The sequence below is a fragment of the Nerophis ophidion genome, linkage group LG15 (assembly GCF_033978795.1).
Source record: "Nerophis ophidion isolate RoL-2023_Sa linkage group LG15, RoL_Noph_v1.0, whole genome shotgun sequence".
Lineage (NCBI taxonomy): Eukaryota > Metazoa > Chordata > Actinopteri > Syngnathiformes > Syngnathidae > Nerophis > Nerophis ophidion.
The window spans coordinates 46,707,991-46,722,262 of NC_084625.1; the positions used below are offsets into that span (position 1 = coordinate 46,707,991).

At 43.5% G+C, this 14,272-nt stretch overlaps 1 protein-coding gene across 14 annotated transcripts in view; it reads left to right on the forward strand.

Moving 5' to 3' along the window:
• Window positions 1–14,272, forward strand: part of si:ch211-285f17.1 (sickle tail protein) — a 231,472-nt gene that overhangs the window by 131,906 nt on the left and 85,294 nt on the right. For 10 of the 14 annotated variants that reach the window (XM_061922261.1, XM_061922267.1, XM_061922262.1 and 7 more), the window contains exon 3: window positions 10,473–10,553. The exons of the other annotated variants lie outside the window; for them this stretch is intronic. In XM_061922261.1, the coding sequence (XP_061778245.1) occupies window positions 10,473–10,553 (81 nt within the window). The remainder of the gene's footprint in view (window positions 1–10,472; window positions 10,554–14,272) is intronic. 14 annotated transcript variants of the gene reach the window in all.

The following is a 14,272-nucleotide window of genomic DNA, read 5'->3' on the forward strand; positions in this document are numbered from 1 at the left end:
CGGATGAACATCGCTAATTGATACAAATCTTTTACCATCAAGCAAAACACAACAAAAATGTAACAAACAGCAAAATACGAAGGCAAAGTGTAGTAAACAATATGATTTATTATTTATGTTTGAGGAAGGCGTTTGATTCAATCATCTCTGCTTTTATTCCTACTCCTTATAAAAAAATCTTAGTTATGTACGATCAGTTGGTTTTGCTCTGCCTTTTAACATTTTCCCTGCACTGTGACTGCAGTTTTTTATTACAGGCTTCTGGTGGCAGCCTCCATTACGCTCAACCATTGTAATTTGCTTTAATCGCCTCCATCTTTGCCAACCGCACGCCAGCCTGTTTCTCTGACGGTTGACAGGGCTTTTTTTCCCCCCTGCCCAAATTGGCTTAAAATATGTATTTTAGAATTCCCCCCCCAGCACACAAATAAGACCTGGGCTGCCTCCCTGACGGCAGCGCGTTGTTTATATGTTGCCAGGATGTCCTGGGTTGGGGTCGTATTATTCTAGAACAATGGCCTTCCTCACTCATGCGTGTCTCTCTTTGTGATGTCCTCGCACCAAAACACACGCAGGGCACACTGCAAAAACACATTAAGCTGCCCCTCCAGGATTTTGCAGGGTTGTTGTTTTTTTTTTATTTGTTGCGGCCAAAAATGCCTGAATTAGCGTTGTGGCATAAGTTGCAATGTTCTGAGGCATATTTTTAAATCGACTTGGGATTTTATGATTTTTTATTTTTTTTTATCAATGTCAGGGTTTCTGAATATTTATTATGTGTATAAACCATGACGTCATCGAGTAAATTGCATAATTTGCCATGATGATCAGTGTTCCCCTCAGAAAATGTGTTAGTTAAAGGCCTACTGAAATGAGATTTTCTTATTTAAACGGGGATAGCAGGTCCATTAGTAGAGAACATCGACGATAAAGTTCGCAACTTTTGGTGCTGATAAAAAAGCCTGGCCTGTACCAGAAATAGCAGACAAGATGCGCATGACGTCACGGGTTGTGGAGCTCCTAAAACCTGATCATTTTTTACAATCATGGCCACCAGCAGCGAGAGCGATTCGGACCGAGAAAGCAACGATCTCCCCATTGATTTGAGCGAGGATGAAAGATTCGTGGATGAGGAAAGTGAGAGTGAAGGACTAGAAGAAAAAAAAAAGGACAAGGGGGCAGTGGGAGCGATTGAGATAGGGAAGATGCTGTGAGAGGCGCCGTGGCAGCCGTGGGCGTGGCAGGACCACTCGCAACAAGGGATAGAGCCATACCCCTTTGAACCCGACGCTGCTGATATTGATGCTGGAGTAGCACACGACATAGATCGCCTTCAGAATACAGAATGTCGCAGTCGTGGGGGGGCAGGACCACTCGGCCAGGCCCAACCACAACAAGGAATAGATCCATATCGCTTTGAACCCGACGCTGACGTTGACGGTCAGAAGGACGCTGCTGATATTGATGCTGGAGTAGCACACGACATATATCACCTTCAGAATACTGAATGGTGAAATGTTTTTGTTATTATTTCACATAATACACTGTATTTTGTGTGTGTGGTCCAATCCAACGGTGTTTGCTTGACATCTCTGTTCCATAGTAAAGCTTGACTGTCATCTTTCGGGAATGTAAACAATGAAACACCGGCTGTCTTTGTGTTGCTAAAGCCGGACGCAATACACCGCTTCCCACCTACGTCTTTCTTCTTTGATGTCTCCTTGTTCATTGAACAAATTGCAAAAGTTTCACCAAAATAGATTTCCAGAATACTGTGGAATTTTGCGATGAAAACAGACTATTAATAGCTGGCCGCGACGCTGGAAGAAAATGTCCTCTAAAATCTGTAACGTCACGCGCACGCGTCATCATACCAAGACGTTTTCAGCAGGATATTTCGGCGCAAAATTTAAAATTGCAATTTAGTAAACTACAGGTACAATAAGGCGTAGAAAATGGATGGATGGATGGAATTTAGTAAACTAACCTGTCCGTATTTGCATGTGTTGCAAAGTTAAAATTTCATCATTGATATATAAACTATCAGACTGAGTGGTCGGTAGTCGTGGGTTTCAGTAGGCCTTTAAGGTGGTGTCTCTCCAGGGGGAAGAGGCGCCGATGGCGATGTAATTTGGCCTGTCGCCACCATCACATCTCCATCTCACCACAGCCTGGGGGGGCAATAGACTACAGACTGTGATGAAGTAGGCCGGCTTCGTCGCGTGAAAAAGCCCACAACTTTTGGTTGTGTTTTCCGCTCCGTATGCTGAGTGGCGATATACGGTACATATCTCGATATTTTTTCCGTTAAGTAAAAGCAAAACACAAAACAGTCCTAGTTACCTGAGATACTAAGTATGTCATTATTTTGACTTAGTAAATATTGACTTACTAAGACAAATATAGTTAAATGAATGACTTGCTGGAAATAAACGTTTGCGATAAGTGTATGAAAAAGTGGGGCCGCATGCTGACATACATCCAACTCATTATTTTTAATTTACAAGACTAAAAAATTTTTTATTATTTTTTTTTTTCACAGACTTTATTTTAGGCGGTGGCTCTTTGTTGTTAAGGCGGCCGCCTTAACAATAAAGCGTTGCGGGAAACCATGACGATATATCAATCCATTTTCTACCGCTTGTCCCTTTCGGGTCGCAGGGGTTGCTGGAGCCTATCTCACCAGCATTCGGGCGGAAGGCAGGGTACACCCTGGACAAGTCGCCACCTCATCACAGACAGACAACATTGACACACTAGGGCCCATTTAGTGTTGCCAATCAACCTATCCCCAGGTGCATGTCTTAATTTTATTTACAAAGGCTCAACAATTTGTATCCATACATTTAAAACAAGTCTGTTATCATAAATTAATATTAACATATATGTTTGAATCGACATATTTTCAATTCTTGCTGCTTTTTGTACAAAGTATTTAGTTGAGATTTTTTTTCAACAAATCTAGCATCTTCTTCTGGTGTTAATATAAAATGTACTTAGGGACGGCGTGGCGCAGTGGGAGAGTGGCCGTGCGCAACCCGAGGGGCCCTGGTTCAAATCCCACCTAGTACCAACCTCGTCACGTCCGTTGTGTCCTGAGCAAGACACTTCACCCTTGCTCCTGATGGGTGCTGGTTGGCGCCTTGCATGGCAGCTCCCTCCATCAGTGTGTGAATGTGTGTGTGAATGGGTAAATGTGGAAGTAGTGTCAAAGCGCTTTGAGTACCTTGAAGGTAGAAAAGCGCTATACAAGTACAACCCATTTATTTATTTATTTACTTGTGTTAAGAGACTCTACTTCTGATGAAAGAGGCTGAAGCGAGCATGACGTCACACTTTCCTCACGCTGTTGCTCGAGGTGGACTTTCTCTTCTTAAGGGCTGGGCGATATATTGACATACTCGATATATCGCGGGTTTGTCTCTGTGCGATATAGAAAAATGACCATATCGTGATATTCGAGTATACGTTTTCATGCAGTTGCTTTTAGCTGCAGACGTGACACTACATGCATTTAGTAACAGTTCGAGATGCCACCTCAGTAGAAGCATTTAAGTCTCACCTTAAAACTCATTTGTATACTCTAGCCTTTAAATAGACTCCCTTTTTAGACCAGTTGATCTGCCGTTTCTTTTCTTTTTCTTCTATGTCCCACTCTCCCTTGTGGAAGGGGTCCGGTCCGATCCGGTGGCCATGTACTGCTTGCCTGTGTATCGGCTGGGGACATCTCTGCGCTGCAGATCCGCCTCCGCTTGGGATGGTTTCCTGCTGGCTCCGCTGTGAACGGGACTCTCGCTGCTGTGTTGGATCCGCTTTGGTCTGGACTCTCGCGACTGTGTTGGATCCATTATAGATTGAACTTTCACAGCATCATGTTAGACCCGCTCGACATCCATTGCTTTCCTCCTCTCCAAGGTTCTCATAGTCATCATTGTCACCGACGTCCCACTGGGTCATTATTGTCACCGATGTCCCACTGGGTGTGAGTTTTCCTTGCCCTTATGTGGGCCTACCGAGGATGTCGTAGTAGTTTGTGCAGCCCTTTGAGACACTAGTGATTTAGGGCTATATAAGTAAACATTGATTGATTGATTTCCCACTCTTTCTTGTCTCTCCCTCTCAGAGTCTTAAAACAAGCGCACCTTTTTACATACGTCACGTGTGCAACGTCACACGCTCCCGCGGAGCAGACAGGTAGCAACATGGTAACGTTAGCTGGGATGCTAACGCTGCGGTGCGGGTGGTAATACGAGAGAGAGAAGTTGCGACTCTGTTAACAAATGAAGAAAGACTTAATTCCCCAGAAAAACAGCTGGCGGTGGTTTGGCTTCAAGCGAGAGTATGTTGAACATTCATGCGGCAAAAGCGTTGCTACAAAAAGTAGCACCACTGCTAATGTAGCATCGTTTGAAAAGTCACCCGCTAGAGAATGAAGAGTGCTTGAAACTCTGCATGTCAACATTTCTGGCCGGTGCCACACCAACAAATTGTCCAAGCAACCATTTCCACATCAACACCATTTGAAGAACAAAAAGTCAACAACAGAAAGAGATAACGTCCGCAGGAACCTACCACATAGCCAAGGACATACACTATTTGATTTCCTATTATTCAGCTCATTTTTTCTGACAGTTAATTGAAATATCTTGTGTGACATCATGCACAAAAGTGCACTTCATTGTTTTTAACTATTGTAGTGGCATTCAGTACAAAAAGTGCACTTTAATTTAGTGTTGTTTTGATAGTGACATGCACAAAAGTGTACTTATAGCTTGTTTTAAAATGCCTCTGACAATCTTGCGCTTTCTGTTTTGAAATGACATGGATGTTTGTGCCACTGCTTAATAACTGTTTAATGAATACAGTTTTGGTAAATTGACTTAGTTGTGGTTTCCCTCTCTGCATGAAAGTTTAAAATGAGCATATACTAATGCAGTTTGAAGAAGAATGTTTTAATGTAGACACATAGAATCATCATACTGCTTGGATTATATGCATCAAGTGTTCATTCAGGGCTACGCCAAAATATGGAGATTTATATTGTGTATCGTGACATGGCCTAAAAATTGAATTGAATTGAATTATATTTATATAGCGCTTTTCTCGAGTGACTCAAAGCGCTTTACATAGTGAAACCCAATATCTAAGTTACATTTAAACCAGTGTGGGTGGCACTGGGAGCAGGTGGGTAAAGTGTCTTGCCCAAGAACACAACGGCAGTGACTAGGATGATGGAAGCGGGAATCGAACCTGTAACCCTCAAGTTGCTGGCACGGCCACTCTACCAACCGAGCTATACCGCCCCAAAATATTGAGATATTGATAAAAGGCCATATCACCCAGCCCTGTGTCCTTTTAATATTTGCACATTTTGTAGATGGCTGTCCGCAGGTATATATGCAATATATATAAAAAGTACATCCACATCACAGACATGCTGACACTGCTCCAGACAATGAGGTTATTTTTGTTTACATCCAGTGTAACGCGGTATTACTAATCGTCTGGAATTTTAAAGCGCTTTATCATTATACCGTTTACCGTCGTGTCCCTAGTCCTATTTAATGGAGCTGTACAGTAAATCCTCCCCTCTCAGACGCACAATGGTCACAGCACATGCGAAGCACATTCCACACGCTTTGGCCTGGAGTTGAGGGAATCAACCGTGTGGAATTCGATGTCGGCGTGAGCGGGTTGGAGCAGGTTTTATTGCTCCCAACCATTGCGCTCCATATTTGTAGCCCCGGGCGAGAAGCGCTTATCCGGGACAGCGAAGGGCAACCCCTCATTACTTGTGCATAACGTGTGTGTGTGTGTGTGTGTGTGTGTGTATGTGTGTGTGTGTGTGTGTGGTAAACTGTTGACGTTCGGAGGAGACCTCATCGACCAGGCACTTGTTGAACTCGCTTAGCTTTTTATTTCCACGGAGAGAAAGAAGGAAGAAATTATTTTTTACGGATGGATGCATGTACAGAAAGATCCAATGATGGGATAGATGCATTGTTTTGATGATGTTCAACTACCCCGCTAGTGTTGGTTTGTTCACCCTTTGCTGACATAATGACCACCTCCGGTGTTGTCCAGCCTTGCAAGAACATTCCAAGATTCCCTCAGGTGACAGGGACTGGGCACACATTCTCGTGTCGAGTGTTGCGTAGGCATGTGTCTGTACGTGAAACTTTGTGTGACCTTTCAGCATACGCCTTTGGGTATAAACAGTAGAAGGATACATTTTTATTCATGTTGTTGTAATCATGCGGGTGCAGGCTTGTCAAATTGAGCCCGGTGTGATTTGTTGTAGTATCTAAAGTGTCTAATTGTAAAATTTGTCATCATACCTTCTCAACTTTACTCTTAAAGTGGTGATTTTTTTTTGTTCTACATTTGAAAAACTTCCCTGTGGTCTACATAACATGAAATGGTAGTTCTTTGTGTTCATGACATTTTCGAACTCCCTTGGACTCTGTCTCCACCCCGGCAGCCAGGCTGTAGTTTTGAACGCTTCAATGTCGAGTCTACTGACATTCCTGGGGTGGAAGCTGTTTATTTTATTTGGGTTTTGTTGTTTACGTCGGAGGAGGTAAAAAATAGGACAATAGTCAATCAAAACAAAGGCACGTTGACTAGGGCGATAACAAAATTAACTGACATTTAGACCCTGCCCCAAGTGGAGGAGTTCAAGTACCTAGGAGTCTTGTTCACGAGTGAGGGAAGAGTGGATGGTGAGATCGACAGGCGGATCGGTGCGGCGTCTTCAGTAATGTGGACGTTGTACCGATCCGTTGTGGTGAAGAAGGAGCTGAGCCGGAAGGCAAAGCTCTCAATTTACCGGTCGATCTACGTTCCCATCCTCACCTATGGTCATGAGCTTTGGGTCATGACCGAAAGGATAAGGTCACGGGTACAAGCGGCCGAAATGAGTTTCCTCCGCCGGGTGGCGGGGCTCTCCCTTAGAGGTAGGGTGAGAAGCTCTGCCATCCGGGAGGAACTCAAAGTAAAGCCGCTGCTCCTCCACATCGAGAGGTGGTTCGGGCATCTGGTCAGGATGCCACCCGAACGCCTCCCTAGGGAGGTGTTTAGGGCACGTCCAACCGGTAGGAGGCCACGGGGAAGACCCAGGACACATTGGGAAGACTATGTCTCCCGGCTGGCCTGGGAACGCCTCGGGATCCCCTGGGAAGAGCTAGACGAAGTGGCTGGGGTGAGGGAAGTCTGGGCTTCCCTGATTAGGCTGCTGCCCCCGCGACCCGACCTCGGATAAGCGGAAGAAGATGGATGGATCAATCAATCAATCAATGTTTACCTATATAGCCCTAAATCATTAGTGTCTCTAAGGGCTGCACAAACCACTACGACATCCTCGGTAGGCCCACATAAGGGCAAGGAAAACTCACACCCAGTGGGACATCGGTGACAATAATGACACAGTGGGACGGCGGTGACAATGATGACTATGAGAACCTTGGAGAGGAGGAAAGCAATGGATGTCGAGCGGGTCTAACATGATACTGTGAAAGTTCAACATGATACTGTGAAAGTTCAATCCATAATGGATCCAACACAGTCGCGAGAGTCCAGTCCAAAGCGGATCCAACACAGCAGCGAGGGTCCCCTTCACAGCGGAGCCAGCAGGAAACCATCCCAAGCGGAGGCAGATCAGCAGCGCAGAGATGTCCCAGCCGATACACAGGCGAGCAGTACATGGCCACCGGATCGGACCGGACCCCCTCCACAAGGGAGAGTGGGACATAGAAGAAAAAGAAAAGAAACGGCAGATCAACTGGTCTAAAAAGGGAGTCTATTTAAAGGCTAGAGTATACAAAAGAGTTTTAAGGTGAGACTTAAATGCTTTTACTGAGGTGGCATCTCGAACTGTTACCGGGAGGGCATTCCAGAGTACTGGAGCCCGAACGGAAAACGCTCTATAGCCCGCAGACTTTTTTTGGGCTTTGGGAATCACTAATAAGCCGGAGTCCTTTGAACGCAGATTTCTTGCCGGGACATATGGTACAATACAATCGGCAAGATAGGATGGAGCTAGACCGTGTAGTATTTTATACGTAAGTAGTAAAACCTTAAAGTCACATCTTAAGTGCACAGGAAGCCAGTACAGGCGTAATGTGATCAAACTTTCTTGTTCTTGTCAAAAGTCTAGCAGCCGCATTTTGGACCAACTGTAATCTTTTAATGCTAGACATGGGGAGACCCGAAAATAATACGTTACAGTAATCGAGACGAGACGTAACAAACGCATGGATAATGATCTCGGCGTCTTTAATGGACAAAATGGAGCGAATTTTAGCGATATTACGGAGATGAAAGAAGGCCGTTTTAGTAACGCTTTTTAATGTGTGCCTCAAAGGAGAGAGTTGGGTCGAAGATAATACCCAGATTCTTTATGGATGGATGGATTTAGACTTAGACGCAGACTTGTCAAGTGCGGGTCGCATTTCCGTCCCAGGAATGCAGACGAAAAACTGTGGACGAAAGCGTGAAGGTAGGAATAATTTATCCATCTTCATCCGCTTATCCGAGGTCGGGTCGCGGGGGCAGCAGCCTAAGCAGGGAAGCCAAGACTTTTCTCTCCTCAGTCACTTCGTCCAGCTCTTCCTGGGGGATCCCCAGGCGTTCCCAGGCCAGCCGGGAGACATAGTCTTCCCCACGTGTCCTGGGTCTTCCCCGTGGCCTCCTACCGGTCGGACGTGCCCTAAACACCTCCCTAGGGAGGCGTTCGGGTGGCATCCTGACCAGATGCCCGAACCACCTCATCTGGCTCCTCTCGATGTGGAGGAGCAACGGCTTTACTTGGAGCTCCTCCCAGATGGCAGGGCTTCTCACCCAATCTCTCACCCACACGGCGGAGGAAATGTATTCTTGGTTGCCAACAAGCGATTCAGCGTAACATTCTAATATTTAAGAACGTTTCATACTGTTTATGATAAGGTGCATACTGTACTGTTTACATGTTGAAGTACCATTTAAAAAGCTAATATCTACCCCAAGCGACAAGTTCTGGTTGCCAAAAAGGTAATATTTTGATATTGACACATCTCATCTGTGCATCACCTAAGGTTATTCTAGTAATTTAGGCACAGATATCAAAATATTACCTTTTTGGCAACCACAACTTGTCGCTTGGGGGAGATTCCAGCTTTTTAAACGTTACCTCAACATGTAAACAGTACAGTATGTACCTTATTATCATATGTAACTTTCTTGAGGGTAATATAATAATGTATGCACAGATGAGATGTGTCAATATTAGAATATTACGTTGAATCGCTTGTTGGCAACCAAGAATGCACCGATTTAATGAATAAAACCAAACACTTTCTAAATATGAATGATATGCATAAACCAAGAATTGTTAATATTGTATGTAGCTTTTAAAGAAAGAGGTTTTAGCTCATCAACATCGAATCTACAACAGTCCTTTACATCCATCCATCCATTTTCTACCGCTTATTCCCTTTCGGGGTCGCGGGGGGCGCTGGCGCCTATCTCAGCTACAATCGGGCGGAAGGCAGGGTACACCCTGGACAAGTCGCCACCTCATCGCAGGGCCAACACAGATAGACAGACAACATTCACACTCACATTCACACACTAGGGCCAATTTAGTGTTGCCAATTAACTTATCCCCAGGTGCATGTCTTTGGACAATCTTATTAATACCATAGAAATGGCCAACTCTTTCAAGAGTATTTTGAGAATGAATGAATGGATGGATGAAATAAATTCAGAATTTTTATCATGATTCTTCTTCTTTGTACTTTGTAAACACTTTAAGTTTGAAGAGTTTCTTAAAGTGGATCATATTAGTGCATTGTTGATTTAATTTTTCCCGAACTAGTCATGACCCATGCCATGATTAGTGGCGGAACGTTGGGTGTGAAATCGGTCAGTCTGTGTAATCAGTGCACCCTAAAAACAAGTTCCGGTAATGCTTAAAATGACAAAAATATTGTAAATATTACATGTTGTTATGAATGTGCCTTTTTTAGTACATTACATATATATTCACAGCATGAATATAAAACTTTGTTGGATGTTTTTAGAGGGCTTTATATACTGTATCCCCATTGCCTGCATTGTTAGCTGCCTCTTGCTAGCAGATTTTTACGGTCCAGACTGCACAAAGACATGTGTTCTTGTTTCACTTAAGTGGCGTTCACACGTTGCTGGTTTAGATGGCGGTTCGGCAAATCGCCGTGCTCCGCCAGAGGCCGTGGTTAAAACCGAACTCGAACCCCGGTCATCTGTCGCTTACCCACCCCCAACCCTAAAAACTGCGGCATAATCAGGGTTGGTTGGTAAGGCTTTCCACCGTCGTTGATTTGATAAAAACGTCTAAACCGGCCATGTGTGAACGCTTCTTGAGTTGTCGACGACTTCTTTCTCCATCCCACCCTCCCAGCGACATGGTTTAGCCATTTTCTTTTCTTTTTTCCCCTCCTCTTTCCTCCCATCAGTCTCTGCAGGGCATGCTCTCCTCCCTTCACTCTGAGCTTGACGTTCAGAGGTACCTGATGAAAGTCCAGTCGCACCGCACAGTCAGTCCGCTTTTCTCCTATCCTGCATCATGTCATGGTGTGTGTTTGTGTGTGTGTGTGTGTGCATCTAAAGACTCAGCGGTACCTCATTTTTTGTTCATTATCAGTCTAATGAAGACTCGAATGTATGAAATCTAAAGCACATTTATCCGATAAGAAACCATGTAAATGTAATAAATATTTTCCAAATAACAAACTCATCTTATAGAGAATCATTTTAGTTTTACATGTAGAAATCCAAATGTGCAACACGTAGGGATAGGCACCAAAATCGGTACTTTTATATAGGTACTAACACAAGTAGAAATGTCCGATAATTACAGACTGCCGATATTATCGACCGATAAATGTTTTAAAATATATCGGTTTCGAAAAGTAAAATGTTTGACTTTTTTAAAACGCCGCTGTACGGAGTGATACACGGACGTAGGGAGAAGTACGAAGCAGTTGCGTCTCCCAGTCATACTTTCCAATTCTCCCGGGAGACTCCCGAATTTCAGTGCCCCTCCTGAAAATGTCCCTGGGGCAAACCATCTCCCGAATTTCTCCTGCTTTCCACCCAGACAACAATATTGGGGGCGTGCCTTAAAGGGGAACATTATCAGAATTTCAAAAGGGTTAAAAACAATAAAAATCAGTTCCCAGTGGCTTGTTTTATGTTTCGAAGTTCTTTTCAAAATTTTACACCTCCCGGAATATCCCTAAAAAAGCTTTAAAGTTTTTGATTTTCGCTATTTGCGATGCGACTGTCCATTTACTTGTGACGTCATATAGTGCTGCCAATACAAACAACATGGCGGTTACCACAGCAAGATATAGCGACATTAGCTCGGATTCAGACTCGGATTTCAGCGGTTTAAGCGATTCAACAGATTACGCATGTATTGAAACAGATGGTCGGAGTATGGAGGCAGATTGCGAAAACCAAATTGAAGAAGAAACTGAAGCTATTGAGCGAATAGCTATTGACGCTATTCGGCCATAGCATGGATGTACCTAATGAAGTGGCCCATAGCATGGCTGCCTTATTAGCATCGCCGGTAAAATCTGCGGACCAATCGATCAGGACTTTCGCATCTTGTGACACTGGAGCAACTTAAATCCTTCGATTGGTAAGTGTTTGTTTCGCATTAAATGTGGGTATTTAGTTTCAAATGTACATACAGCTAGCGTAAATAGCATGTTAGCATCAATTAGCGTAGTATGTTAGCATCAATTAGCTGGCAGTCATGCTGCGACCACATATGTCTGATTAGCACATGAGTAAATAACATCAACAAAACTCACCTTTGTGATTTCGTTGACTTAATCGTTGCAAATGCATCTGCAGGTTATCCATACATCTCTGTGTCATGTCTGTCTTAGCATCGCCGGTAAAATGTGCAGACACTCTGGCACATTCAATGGGGGTCTGGCGGCAGATTTCTTGCCAGTGGTGCAACTTGAATCCCTCCCTGTTAGTGTTGTTACACCCTCCGACAACACACCGACGAGGCATGATGTCTCCAAGGTTCCAAAAAATAGTCGGAAAAACGGAAAATAACAGAGCTGAGACCCAGTGTTTGTAATATGTTGAAAATGAAAATGGCGGGTGTATTATCTCGGTGACGTCACGTTCTGACGTCATCGCTACAAGACCGATAAACAGAAAGGCGTTTAATTTGCCAAAATTCATCCATTTAGAGTTCGGAAATCGGTTAAAAAAATACATGGTCTTTTTTCTGCACCATCAAGGTATATATTGACGCTTGTATAGGTTCGGTGATAATGTTCCCCTTTAAAGGCATTGCATTTGCGTGCCGGCCCAATCAAATAATATCTACAGCTTTTCACACACACAAGAGAATGCAAGGCATACTTGGTCAACAGCCATATAGGTCACACTGAGGGTGTCTGTAAAAACAACTATACCACTGTTACAAATATACGCCACAATGTGAACCCACACCAAACAAGAATGACAAACACATTTCGGGAGAACATCCGCACCAAACACAATATAAACCCAACAGAACAAATACCCAGAATCCCTTGAAGCACTAACTCTTCCGGGACGCTACAATATACACCCCCTGCTGCCTTATAATAAATATGGCAGTGCCATGTTGGCACTTTTTTCCATAACGAGTTGATTTATTTTGGAAAACCTTGTTACATTGTTTAATGCATCCAGCGGGGCATCACAACAAAATTAGGCATAAAAATGTGTTGATTCCACGACTGTATGTATCGGTATCGGTTGATATCAGAATCAGTATTTAAGAGTTGGACAATATCAGAATATCAGGTATCGACAAAAAGCCATTTTTGGAAATCTCTAATTGGTACTAACCCAAGTACTGATTGATGTAAAATCACATAGTGCCATATTTCAATACCTTTCTTGCACGTGATGTCATGTCTGCTTAAAAATTCAAACACTTGGCCGGGAAATAAGCACTTTGAGCGGACTGTTATGTTACGATTACCAATGCTGATAAAGCAAGATGAAGGCACCTTAAAGTAGAGTAAGCCTCCATTTTTATAAAGAAAAAAAAAAGGCACTACCTCGATGCTAATTTACGCTGCATTTGCCACAGACACGCTGTCGATTAGCATGGCGAGTTCAGCACCTCCAAATTTGGTAATGACTAAGATGCACGTTACAATCAAAACAGCTGTTGTGTAACACGTACAACACTTGTACGAACAAAATACAAGACCGCTATATTCAACATACCGTATTTTCCTGACTATAAGGCGTACTTAAAAAAAAATGTTTTCCTCAAAACCCGTCTGATGGTGCTCTGTCCTCAGCACCATGGACAGAGGCGGTGACTTTTGCTCCTGCAGGCAGCGCTGGCCATATCTCCCCCCACAGTCCGTTTATAGGGAGTGAGGAGGACAGAGGCTCCACACGGTGCAGTGGAGCCGTGACATAAATGACCGTGACGGCTCTTATAACAGTTACCGTATTTGACGGACTACAAGGCGCACTTAAAATTATTTCATTTTCTCAGAACTCGACAGTGCGTCTTATAACCTGGTGTGCCTAATTTACGGAAGAATTCTGGTTGTGCTTACCGACCTCAAAGCCATTTTATTTGGTACATGGTGTAACGATAAGTGTGACTAGTAGATGGCTGTCAAACATAAGAGACACGTGTAGGCTGCACCATGATGGCAATTTCACTCAAGTAAACAACACCAACAATTTATGTTCGATTGAAAATATAGAACATTACACACGGCGCTCAAAAATCCATCAAAATGTTTTAGTACGACTTTGGTAAGCTATGAAGCCGCACCGCTTGATGTCCTTCAACATAGGAGTATTATTATGGTGTATGTACTGGCATATTATCTGGCGTTTTGTTTAGCAATATTATGCAAAGGCAACTTTTCTTACCTTCTGGTACCTGCTGATATGTATTTGGGATCTGCATAAATCCAGAAAAATTTTGCGAATCCGTCTTTGTAGTCCGTGCTGACACCATTGTCGATAAGTTTCTTTTTTTTCCTCATACCATGTTTCCATTTTCTGTCAAAATGGAAACAATGAAAACATACCGGTGTAGTGAGTTTACATTATTCACCCAAGGAACTTTAGTTATTAGAGTTCCGGTCGGACGGTTTTTCACGGGACACATTTCAGGCTTTGTTGTTGTTTCCGAATGAGGAGATGCTGCTCTGTTATTTATTGAAGTCTGAATGTCATTAAAACAGTTAGCGCCATCTTT